Below are 13,462 nucleotides of genomic sequence, written 5' to 3' on the forward strand. Positions count from 1 at the left end.
TTAGTCGGTGCGGAGGGTCTTTTTGCCCCTCTGCGTGGTTGTTTGTAGGTTTTTGTGTTGACCGCAAAGCTATCTTTCCTATCCTCGGTCTATTCAGTAAGTCGGGCCTCACTTTGCTAAATCTATTTCATCTCTGTGTTTGTATTTTCATCTTACTCACAGTCATTATATGTGGGGGGCTGCCTTTTCCTTTGGGGAATTTCTCTGAGGCAAGGTAGGCTTTATTTTTCTATCTTCAGGGCTAGTTAGTTTCTCAGGCTGTGCCGAGTTGCATAGGGAGCGTTAGGCGCAATCCACGGCTACCTCTAGTGTGGTGTGTTAGGATTAGGAATTGCGGTCAGCAGAGTTCCCACGTCTCAGAGCTCGTCCTTTGTTTTTGGTAATTGTCAGGTCACTTTGTGTGCTCTGTACTTCTATGTCCATTGTGGTTCTGAATTACCTGTTCATAACAGTACTGGAGGCCCAAAGTACTAATGCTTCTCAATAGAGGGAAAAGAGAAGTTCTGAGACCATTTTTTTTTTCTTTGCACTGTGTTCTGTCTTTCTTTTCCCCTTTACATCAGGGTGGTTCAGAACACAGGTGTGGACATGGACATTCAAGGTCTGTTCTCTTTGATGGATAATCTCGCTATAAATGTACAGAATATTCAAGATTTAGTGGTTCAGAATCCTATGTTAGAACCTAAGATTCCTATTCCTGAGTTATTTTCTGGCGATAGAGCAAAGTTTTTGAATTTTAAAAATAATTGTAAACTATTTCTGGCTCTGAAACCCCGCTCCTCTGGTGACCCAGTTCAACAAGTTAAGATCATTATTTCTTTATTACGTGGCGACCCTCAAGACTGGGCATTTTCCCTTGCGCCAGGAGATCCTGCATTATGTAATATTGATGCGTTTTTTCTGGCACTCGGATTGCTGTACGACGAACCCAATTCAGTGGATCAGGCAGAGAAAAATTTGCTGGCTCTGTGTCAGGGTCAGGATGAGATAGAGTTTTATTGTCAGAAGTTTAGAAAGTGGTCCGTGCTCACTCAATGGAATGAATGTGCACTGGCAGCTATTTTCAGAAAGGGTCTCTCTGAAGCCCTTAAGGATGTCATGGTGTGATTTCCTATGCCTGCTGGTCTGAATGAGTCTATGTCTTTGGCCATTCAGATCGGTCGACGCTTGCGCGAGCTTAAATCTGTGCACCATTTGGCGGTATTATCTGAGCATGAACCTGAGCCTATGCAGTGCGATAGGACTTTGACCAGAGCTGAAAGGCAAGAACACAGACGTCAGAATGGGCTGTGTTTCTACTGTGGTGATTCCACTCATGCTATCTCCGATTGTCCTAAGCGCACTAAGCGGTTCGCTAGGTCTGCCACCATTGGTATGGTACAGTCGAAAATTCTTTTGTCCGTTACTTTGATCTGCTCTTTGTCTTCCTATTCTGTCATGGCATTTGTGGATTCAGGCGCTGCCCTGAACTTAATGGACTTGGAGTATGCTAGGCGCTGTGGGTTTGTCTTGGAGCCCTTGCAGTGTCCTATTCCATTGAGAGGAATTGATGCTACGCCTTTGGCCAAGAATAAGCCTCAGTATTGGACCCAGCTGACCATGTGCATGGCTCCTGCGCACCAGGAGGATATTCGCTTTCTGGTGTTGCATAATCTGCATGATGTGGTCGTGTTGGGGTTGCCATGGCTACAGGTCCATAACCCAGTAATAGATTGGAAATCAATGTCTGTGTCCAGCTGGGGTTGTCAGGGGGTACATGGTGATGTTCCATTTCTGTCTATCTCATCATCCACCCCTTCTGAGGTCCCAGAGTTCTTGTCTGATTACCGGGATGTATTCGATGAGCCCAAGTCCAATGCCCTACCTCCGCATAGGGATTGTGATTGTGCTATCGATTTGATTCCTGGTAGTAAGTTTCCTAAGGGTCGACTGTTTAATTTATCTGTACCTGAGCAAGCCGTTATGCGGAGTTACGTGAAGGAGTCTTTGGAGAAGGGTCATATTCGCCCGTCATCGTCGCCATTGGGAGCGGGGTTCTTTTTTGTGGCCAAGAAGGATGGTTCGCTGAGACCTTGTATTGATTACCGCCTTCTAAATAAAATCACGGTCAAATTTCAGTACCCCTTGCCGCTGCTGTCTGATTTGTTTGCTCGGATTAAGGGGGCTAGTTGGTTCACCAAGATAGATCTTCGTGGTGCGTATAATCTTGTGCGTATTAAACGGGGCGATGAATGGAAAACAGCATTTAATACGCCCGAAGGCCATTTTGAGTACCTGGTTATGCCATTCGGACTTTCTAATGCTCCATCAGTGTTTCAGTCCTTTATGCATGACATCTTCCGAGAGTACCTGGTTAAATTCCTGATTGTATACTTGGATGATATTTTGGTCTTCTCGGATGATTGGGAGTCTCATGTGAAGCAGGTCAGAATGGTGTTTCAGGTCCTGCGTGCTAATTCTTTGTTTGTGAAGGGGTCAAAGTGTCTCTTTGGTGTTCAGAAGATTTCATTTTTGGGGTTCATTTTTTCTCCTTCTACTATCGAGATGGACCCTGTTAAAGTTCAGGCCATTTATGATTGGACTCAGCCAACATCTCTGAAGAGTCTGCAGAAGTTCCTGGGCTTTGCTAATTTTTATCGTCGCTTCATCGCTAATTTTTCTAGCATTGCTAATCCGTTGACTGATTTAACCAAGAAGGGTGCTGATGTGGTCAATTGGTCTTCTGCTGGTGTGGAAGCTTTTCAGGAGTTGAAGCGTCGTTTTTCTTCTGCCCCTGTGTTGTGCCAACCAGATGTTTCGCTTCCGTTCCAGGTCGAGGTTGATGCTTCTGAAATTGGAGCAGGGGCTGTTTTGTCGCAGAGAAGTTCTGATTGCTCGGTGATGAAACCATGCGCCTTCTTTTCCAGGAAATTTTCGCCTGCTGAGCGAAATTATGATGTTGGCAATCGAGAGTTGCTAGCCATGAAGTGGGCATTCGAGGAGTGGCGTCATTGGCTTGAAGGAGCTAAGCATCGCGTGGTGGTCTTGACTGATCACAAAAACTTGACTTATCTCGAGTCTGCCAAACGGTTGAATCCTAGACAGGCTCGTTGGTCGCTGTTTTTCTCCCATTTTGACTTTGTGGTTTCGTACCTTCCGGGCTCTAAAAATGTGAAGGCGGATGCCCTGTCTAGGAATTTTGTGCCCGATTCTCCGGGTTTGCCTGAGCCGGCGGGAATTCTCAAAGAGGGGGTAATTTTGTCTGCCATCTCCCCTGATTTGCGGCGGGTGCTGCAAAAATTTCAGGCTAATAAACCTGACCGTTGCCCAGCGGAGAAACTGTTTGTCCCTGATAGGTGGACGAATAAAGTTATCTCTGAGGTTCATTGTTCGGTGTTGGCTGGTCATCCTGGAATCTTTGGTACCAGAGATTTGGTGGCTAGATCCTTTTGGTGGCCGTCTCTGTTGCGGGATGTGCGTTCTTTTGTGCAGTTCTGTGGGATTTGTGCTCGGGCTAAGCCCTGCTGTTCTCGTGCCAGTGGGTTGCTTTTGCCCTTGCCGGTCCCGAAGAGGCCTTGGACACATATCTCTATGGATTTTATTTCGGATCTCCCCGTCTCTCAAAGAATGTCGGTCATTTGGGTGGTTTGTGATCGCTTCTCTAAGATGGTCCATTTGGTGCCCTTGTCTAAATTGCCTTCCTCCTCTGATTTGGTGCCGTTGTTTTTCCAGCATGTGGTTCGTTTACATGGTATTCCAGAGAACATCGTTTCTGACAGAGGTTCCCAGTTTGTTTCGAGGTTTTGGCGAGCCTTTTGTGCTAGGATGGGCATTGATTTGTCTTTTTCCTCGGCTTTCCATCCTCAGACAAATGGCCAGACTGAACGAACCAATCAGACCTTGGAAATATATCTGAGATGTTTTGTTTCTGCTGATCAGGATGATTGGGTGTCCTTTTTGCCTTTGGCTGAGTTCGCCCTTAATAATCGGGCCAGCTCGGCTACTTTGGTTTCGCCGTTTTTCTGCAATTCTGGGTTCCACCCTCATTTCTCTTCAGGGCTGGTTGAGTCTTCGGACTGTCCTGGTGTGGATACTGTGGTGGATAGGTTGCAGCAGATTTGGACTCATGTAGTGGACAATCTGACCTTGTCCCAGGAGAAGGCTCAACGTTTTGCTAACCGCAGGCGCTGTGTGGGTCCCCGACTTCGTGTTGGGGATTTGGTTTGGTTGTCATCTCGTTATATTCCTATGAAGGTTTCCTCTCCTAAATTTAAGCCTCGTTTCATTGGTCCATATAGGATTTCTGAGGTTCTTAATCCTGTGTCTTTTCGTTTGACTCTTCCAGCTTCTTTTTCCATCCATAACGTGTTCCATAGGTCATTGTTGCGGAGATACGTGGCACCTGTGGTTCCATCTATTGATCCTCCTGCTCCGGTTTTGGTTGAAGGGGAATTGGTGTATATAGTGGAGAAGATTTTGGATTCTCGTGTTTCGAGACGGAAACTCCAGTATCTGGTTAAGTGGAAGGGTTATGGTCAGGAGGATAATTCCTGGGTCTTTGCCTCTGATGTCCATGCTGCCGATCTGGTTCGTGCCTTTCATGTGGCTCATCCTGGTCGGCCTGGGGGCTCTGGTGAGGGTTCGGTGACCCCTCCTCAAGGGGGGGGTACTGTTGTGAATTCTGTGGCCAAGCTCCCTCCTGTGGTCGAGAGTGGTACTGCGGCTTCTGAGTTTCCTTCCTCAGGTGATGAGGTTAAGTCGTTAGGTGCTGCTCTATTTAACTCCACCTGGTGCTTTGATCCTGGCCTCCAGTCAATGTTCTAGTATTGGTCTTGCTTCCTCCTGGATCGTTCCTGTGGCCTGTCTATCCTGCATAAGCTAAGTTTTGCTTGTGTTATTTTTTGTTTGCTATTTTTTCTGTCCAGCTTGCTATATTGGTTTTTCTTGCTTGCTGGAAGCTCTGAGACGCAGAGGGAGCACCTCCGTACCGTTAGTCGGTGCGGAGGGTCTTTTTGCCCCTCTGCGTGGTTGTTTGTAGGTTTTTGTGTTGACCGCAAAGCTATCTTTCCTATCCTCGGTCTATTCAGTAAGTCGGGCCTCACTTTGCTAAATCTATTTCATCTCTGTGTTTGTATTTTCATCTTACTCACAGTCATTATATGTGGGGGGCTGCCTTTTCCTTTGGGGAATTTCTCTGAGGCAAGTTAGGCTTTATTTTTCTATCTTCAGGGCTAGTTAGTTTCTCAGGCTGTGCCGAGTTGCATAGGGAGCGTTAGGCGCAATCCACGGCTACCTCTAGTGTGGTGTGTTAGGATTAGGAATTGCGGTCAGCAGAGTTCCCACGTCTCAGAGCTCGTGCTTTGTTTTTGGTAATTGTCAGGTCACTTTGTGTGCTCTGTACTTCTATGTCCATTGAGGTTCTGAATTACCTGTTCATAACAGAAGAGAGCCCACTTGAACGAGCACTTGATATCCGTTCAAGCACCTGCTGTTTTTGTGCCTCATCTGGAATTTTTGGCGATGCTTGTAGCGATGGTCGTAAGAAAGGGATCATATCAGATTGTCCATGAAAAGAAGTAGACATCTTACTTTGGCTGGAAGATGGTCTTTCTTCTGTAGATGTTACTGTTGCTTTACCACCTACCCCACGGACACAACCTTTTTTTCCCTTTCCAACACGCCTATTCCCCTTTCCACCAGCGGCAGGCCTTTTGCCACTCATTTTAGTGCTTAACTAATTGGCAACTCTGTATCTGTAGTTGTTGGCACAACAACCGATGGATGAAAACCAAGCAGAACTGAGTGGCCAAACTGTGGTACTAGGTCCAAAACTAATAACTGGATTAGATGCCGTGAAAATTGAGATACACAGGTGGTATAGTTTGTTTCACAGGCGGGCTACTCTGCTGACATGCAGACACTGCTCCTAGGCCCTAAACTATTAACTGGATTAGATACAGTGAAAATAGAGATACACTGGTGGTATAGTTTGTTTCACAGGCGGGCTACTCTGCTGACGTGCAGACACTGCTCCTAGGCCCTAAACTAATAACAGGATTAGATGCAGTGAAAATTGAGATACACAGGTGGTATAGTTTGTTTCACAGGCGGGCTACTCTGCTGACGTGCAGACACTGCTTCTAGGCCCTAAACTAATAACTGGATTAGATGCAGTGAAAATAGAGATACACAGGCGGTATAGTTTGTTTCACAGGCGGGCTACTCTGCTGACGTGCAGACACTGCTCCTTGGCCCTAAACTAATAACAGGATTAGATGCAGTGAAAATAGAGATACACAGGCGGTTTAGTTTGTTTCACAGGCGGGCTACTCTGCTGACGTGCAGACACTGCTCCTAGGCCCTAAACTATTAACTGGATTAGATGCAGTGAAAATAGAGATACACAGGCGTTGTAGTTAGTTTCACAGGAGGGCTAATCAGATGACTATCAGACAATGCTACTAGCCCAAAAGGATTGGCTGAGCTAGATTACACCAAATGCTGTGACAAACACTTGCACAGCACTGGCACAGACCTGCTTGGCAAACAGTGCTATGAATTGCTGTAACCTACCCTGAAAAGGGCTGATATTACAACTAGTCCCGACTCCTCCCGACTCCCTAAACCTATCTCTCTGACAATTTGCTCCAAAAAAACACTCTTTGTCTGTATAGCGGCCACAGCAGCAGCGGTGCCGTCTAACACTAAGCTGCAGCAGTGAGGAAATGGTGGCGACGGGGCAAATGGCTGGTTCTTCTAGGGCATACACAACCAATGACACATGCCCTTGCTTGTGTGCATCACAAGCACATTGCTGTGTGTGTGCGCACTGCTGATAGGCTGAGAGACTGCACCGCCCCACTGTAAATGCGGGAAAGAAAAAAAGATCTATCCCCCACCCCCCTGCCCACTATACACTGAAACAGTCTATTAACAATGATAAACAGTTTTAATGTGCAAATCAAGCGAGGTTTTTGCTGAACGAACAGTTATCGAACTGAAACTCGAACAGCCGAATTTTAAACAAATTGTTCGGGTTCGTCGAACGACTCGAACACTGCCCAAAACAGCTCGAATTTGAGATTGGCGAACAGTTCGACTCGAACACCCCTCATCTCTAGTAGCCTGGTGCCTGGTATTTGGTTGCTGCACTACCAGTTATAGCATATTAACACAAGTATAATCATTTTTCTAAAGAAATATAGACCCTTTATTCTAATTTCAAGCAGCCAATAGAATTTTTTAATCTAGAGATCGAGGTGGCCAAGCAGTTCTAAGTTTGCACCTAAATTCTAATCTTTACTACCTGCAATAAAGCACAAAGGACATTTTCTAAAGTGAATATGACTGTGAAAACCCGTCAAACATGCTGATTTAAAAGATACACTTTTTACATAGACTGATCCCTATGGTGTAAATAACTGTGTTTTTTTTCCACAGACTTTAGAAGGTATATTTACGAATATTACAAAGACAAATATTGCGGATCTTGTGACATCCATCATTATAATGGTTGTAGTATTTGCAGTAAAGGAAATCAATGATCGATATAAATCCAAGATTCCTGTACCAATCCCTATTGAAGTTATAATGGTAAGGAATCTCTTCATTAAAATTAAATTATAATACAATTCTTACATTTAAAGATTTTGTTAATATTTCAGCACTTTTGTACAAATTTTTATATAGGATTAACCTACATTAAATGCAGTGACTTTAAACACATTGCATTGTTTTAGTAAACTGAGTTATAGCCTGTACTTTTCTTCAGAGCTGCATTTATAATTCTGGAGTCTTCAGATCTAAAAGCATTCTGCATTATTTATTGGCCTAATGTCTCTATAGAATGTGCCTTGGAGAATATTAGGCCGGAGTCACACTAGACCGTAATACGGATGAGTGCTATGCGATAATAAATCGCATAGCATTCGTTCCAATGTTAATCTATGGGGCAGCTCCTATCATCCGTTGTTTTCTCGGCCGTATTATACGTGCGAGAGAAATCGCAGCATGCTGCGATTGTCACCGTATTAAGCCCGAAATAAGACAATGCAAGTCTATGGGAGCGAGAAAAACTCGCAGACCACATGGACCACCAGTGTGACTTCTGAGAAATACGCACCGGTGCCCTATAGAAAAGCTGGCAATTCAGTGTGGTGTAATGTAAAATCACACTGACAGGTTAGAATAGAGTAGCTAAAATAAATGAATACACATTATATATATATATATATATAATGTGTCAGTGAGCTAGATAGCAGAATTGTCTGTAATTCAATTGTCGGCTTTTGCTAAATCATTATGGAACCCAACAGGATATGAGACATGGTTTACATACAGTAAACCATTTCATATCCGTTAGATTTTTATATATCCCTCACTAATAATGTTAGAAGTGTTTGTGTGTAAAATTTGGGAACTGTAGGTGTTAAATTAAAGGGTTAACTCACGGAAAAAACTGGCGTGGGCTCCAGCGCAATTTTCTCCACCAGAGAGGGAAAGCCAGTGACTGAGGGCAGATATTAATATCCTAGAGAGGGATCATGGTTATTGCCCCCCTGGCTAGAAACATCTGCCCCCAGTAACCCCAGAAAAGGCTATCCTGGCACTGAGCCTCTCTCTTTCCACTGCCCTGTGGCATTGGCATATGGGGTAATAAGGGGTTAATGTCACCTTGCTATTGTAAGGTGACATTAAGCCTGGTTAATAATGGAGAGGTGTCAATAAGACACCTCTCCATTATTAATCCAATAGTAGGAAAGTGTTAAAAATACACACACACATTAAGAATAAAATATTTTAATGAAAGAAAGAAACACACAGGTTTTAACATCTTTATTGTACTCTCAATTCAAAGTGAAGCTCTCATTCTCCTGTAAAAGATGCAAAATAAAAAAAACAGCAATATCCCATACCTGTCTGCTTAGCCAACGCTTCTGGGACTTTTCAACGTCTCATGGAAAGGTGCCTAGGAGACTTGAATTTTGAATCCACGCTCATCTACCTGGACGACATTATAGTCTATGCGGCGTCATTTGAGTAACATCTGCAGCGTTTAGAACAAGTGTTGGTCTGCCTTCAGAGACACGGACTAAAAGTGAAGCCCCAAAAAAGCCATTTGTTTCGCACACAGATTAAGTACTTGCGCCAAGTCATTTCCGCTAAACAGTAGAGCCCACCAGAGAAAAGATTGCTGTGATTCAAGACTGGCCCACTCCAGAGACCATAAAGGATGTTCGGGAATTCCTGGGACTGACCGGATATTACAGATGCTTTGTGAAGAACTTCACTCGATGGGCAAAGCCTTTACTGGTGCTGTTGACAAAGGTACCTTCCGGAGCAAAAAACTGCTGGAAGGAGTCCCAAGAATAGGCGCTTCAGAATCTAAAGAGAGCACTCACAGAAGTGCCTGTCTTGGCTTATGCAGATTTCTCACAACCGTTTACTGTCCACACCGACGGGAGTCTGCTGGGACTGGGAGCTGTGTTGTCAGAGATGCAGGACGGGAGAAAAAATGTGATCGCGTATGCTAGCCGGTCCCTTCATGATTCTGAATGCAATCTGGAAAACTACAGCTCCTTTAATTTGGAGCTGCTGGCATTGGTGTGGGCTATGACAGAGAGATTTGCGGTATATCTATCTGGTTCCAAAGTATTAGTGCGCACTGACAACAAACCGCTAGCGCACCTGGAGAATGCGAGACTGGAGGCTCTGGAACAACGATGGGTGGCCAGAATGGCGAACTTTCGCTATAAAATTGCCAATAAGAGGAGAGCAGAAAACACTCATGCTGATGCCCTGTCTAGGTGTAGAAGTACTAAACCAGAGTGGGACAGAAATGCAGAGCTGGAAGATGAAGAAATCCCAAAGTTTCTGAGACCCGCCAGGATGGTGATGCAATGCAGGAGCAAATACACACATTGGCCCAGGAAGGCATACTAGGATGATCCCAGGATGAGTGGGTTAAACTTCATCAGGAAGATAGTGAACTGGCATTGTTGAGACAGTGTGTGGCTGCTCAAAGACTCCCCAGCTCAGCAGAAAGAAGTACTCTGACTCCAGAGGTGTTACGAATCTTTCAGCAGTGGGAACAGCTTCGGATGAAGAACAGCCTACTGTATCCGAAAGCACAATTGTGGACTGAGCTGAGTGTGACCTGGAAAGTCATAATCCTGACAGCGTTGTTACCCGAGTTTGCCGTTACTGCACACGAGCAAGGAGCCCACTTTGGTCCAGATAAAACCTTCCAATGGTTACAACAGTTCATTTACTACCCCCAGTTGAAAACAAAAGTGGAAGAGGCCTGTCGAACATGTCGAACATGTGAACTGACTAAGCCACCGGAGCAGAGAGCTCCCGTCCAGTCCATCCTAACCTCCGCTCCTCTAGAACTCTTGACAATAGACTATCTGACCATTGGCCAAGCCATCAGGCCAGCATTGCTTAGGGATGGTGGATCACTTTACAAAGTTTGCCATGGTGACTCCAACTCGAGACCAGACCGCAGAGTCCGCTGCATACTCAATCTGCAAGTACTTCATCCAACCCTATGGCTGTCTGAAGAGGATTCAATCTGATCAGGGAGCCTGTTTTTTAGGAAGAGTCATGGATGAGCTCTATCGCCTATACCAGATCGAAAAGTCTCATACTACTCCATACCACCCTCAGGGTAATGGCGATTGTGAATGATTTAATCGTATGCTAATGCATATGCTAAGAACTCTAGAAGAAGAGCGAAAGGCCCGGTGGCCTGAATATGTTCCTGAACTGGTGTGGATATATAATAATTGAGTACATCGAACCACAGGATATATGACTTACTTCCTCCTGTTTGGTTAAGATGGAAAGGGAATCTCTGAGGTGGCATTGGACTCAGAAGAGGACTACTTGCGGACGGTCATCTGGTCCAACGCCCTGCTCAAAGCAGAATTCACTAAATCATCCCAGACTGATGTCTGTCCAGCCTCTGTTTGAAGACTTCCATGGAAGGAGAACTCACCACCTCTCGTGTGAGCCTGTTCCACTCATTGATCATCCTAACGCTCAAAAAGTTTTTTTATCTATTCTATGTCTCCTCCCATTCACTTTCATCCCATTGCTTCTAGTCTTTCCTTGTAAAAATGAGAATAAACATGATCCTTCCACAATGTGACAGCCCTTCAGATATTTGTAGAAAGCTATTAAGTCTCCTCTCAGTCTTCTTTTTTGCAAGTTAAACATTCCCAAATCCTGTAACCGTTCCTCATAGGACATGGTTTGCAGACCGGTAACCATTCTGGTCGCTCTTCTCTGAACTTGCTCCAGTTTGTTGATGTCTTTTTAAAAATATGGTGCCCAAAACTGGACACAGTATTCCAGATGAGGTCTGACCAAAGAGGAGTAGAGAGCAATAATGACTTCTCATGATCTAGACTGTATGCTTCTGTTAATTCATCCCAGAATTGCATTTGCCATTTTTGCTGCTGCATCACACTGTTGACTCATGTTCAGTTTATGATCTATTAGTATACCCAAGTCTTTTTCACATGCGCTGTTGCTTAGCCCTATTCCTCCCATTTTGTATATGCTTTTTTCATTTTGATTGCCCAGATGTAGTACTTTGCATTTTTCCTTGTTAAAAAACATTTTGTTAGTTGCTGCCCACTGCTCCAGTTTATTTATATCTTTTTGAATCCTCTCTCTCTCTTCTGTAGTTTTAGCAATCCCTCCTAGCTTTGTGTCATCAGCAAATTTAATTAGTGTACCCTCAATTCCTTCATCTAAATCATTGATAAAGATGTTGAACAATACAGGGCCCAGGACAGAACCCTGTGGTACCCCACTTGAGACATTCTTCCAACTGGATGTGCAGCCATTTAAGACCACTCTTTGGGTCCGATCACTAAGCCAGTTATGAATCCACCTGCGTCTTTGTCCCTCAAGGATAGCAGAACATTAAGCTGTAGGGGCTGATACAATAGGTAATCAGCAGCCATTCAACAAATCATCAAACCACAGTTCAATCTGCAATAGAAGTTTATGTTCAGACTCATATAAACAATAGTTCATGTCCCTGGGCCTATTGAATAATAAGTCTCATAATTAACAATGAACGCGGTGTTGTCACACCATTACAGACCCCAGTAAACCAATCCTTTATCATTTATCAAAGGTTCATAAATCTTTAATGATAGAGAGTAATATGCGGCACACCTAGTAGAAAATTTGGTGCGCAAGTAGGATATCCAGCCCGTATGTAGCAATGAACAAACTCCACACTCAAGTGGATAAAAAGTGAAATAGAGTTCCTTTTATTGATACAATCATAAAGGTTATTGAACTTTTTCAGCCTTGCATTCAGATCTTCATGAGAACTGTGGGGGGAGGGGATGTACAATAAATAAAAAAATAAAGGGTAAGTCATAAAAAGTTACTTGACAAAAATGTAGTGTAAGTAAATTAATTACATATGCTATACAATAAACCTTTGAAAATATTTCATTCATATCTGTGTCTTCCAATTATATTGGCATGAAGTACATTAAACAGCAGAACATTATATCTAGAGAATCAGTGCAAATCGAATGGATTGTAACACTGTAATAAATGCATAGGCCTCATAGACTAGAAGAAAAAGAAAACAAAATCAAAAAAGGATACGGGGGTTTAGGTGGTGATCTGATGAGAGAATACAGATTTAGGTTCAGAAATATGGATACTAAGATTTAAGTTTTGATAGAAAGACATCCAGACTAGCGAATGTGATGGGTATGGATCATAGGTGATACGTGAGGAGGTTGAGATTTGACTAGCAATAGATGGAACAACTTGGCAAAAAAGTAAACAATTGGGGCATTTGATTCACCCTGACTATTGGCAAGGATTCCATTATTTTTTTACATTTAAATATCTCCCATCAGGAGAACTCCATCATCATCAAAACTAATTTTAAGGAAGTAGTTATGAATGGTTACATCCATTTCTCTAGTAGTTACTCCAAGAAATGGCTAACAAGCATTCTTTACAACCAATATCAGTGGGTTTGGTGCAATTGCAGAAATTTTGATCAACAAGCTGATACTTTTAGAGAGTGATTTACTAACCAGTGCTACCATAAAAGCTTCATCGAGCTCGCCTACCACAGGAAAAGGGAGTTCACACAGCAACAATGTTTGGAACCCAGATCCCAGGACAATAAAAAAGAGGCATATGAGTTTGCAAGTTACTTTATAACTACTTTCAATTCAGCTCATTTCCCTCTAAGAAAAATGCTACAAAAGCATTGGCACATTTTACAAACAGACCATATACTTGGCCCTTTCATCCCTGACTAGGGATGAGCAAGTATATTCGTTAGGATTCGGTACTCGGCAAGTAATGCGGTACTCGTGGTACTCAAATCCTAGCGACTATTTCACTACTAAAATATTTGTATCTCTCGCCCAGCATTAGCCAATCACAGTAATGCCACAGCCTTCTAAGTTGTGGGCGGCATTACTGTGAT

The 13,462-nt window shown here is 43.6% G+C and overlaps 1 protein-coding gene across 2 annotated transcripts in view; it reads left to right on the forward strand.

The window, feature by feature from the left end:
- LOC138676115 (chloride anion exchanger-like) overlaps window positions 1–13,462 on the forward strand; it is a 149,448-nt gene that overhangs the window by 21,788 nt on the left and 114,198 nt on the right. For both annotated transcript variants that reach the window (XM_069765043.1, XM_069765044.1), the window contains one exon: window positions 7,420–7,572. In XM_069765043.1, the coding sequence (XP_069621144.1) occupies window positions 7,420–7,572 (153 nt within the window). The remainder of the gene's footprint in view (window positions 1–7,419; window positions 7,573–13,462) is intronic.

The sequence above is a fragment of the Ranitomeya imitator genome, chromosome 4 (assembly GCF_032444005.1).
Source record: "Ranitomeya imitator isolate aRanImi1 chromosome 4, aRanImi1.pri, whole genome shotgun sequence".
NCBI lineage: Eukaryota > Metazoa > Chordata > Amphibia > Anura > Dendrobatidae > Ranitomeya > Ranitomeya imitator.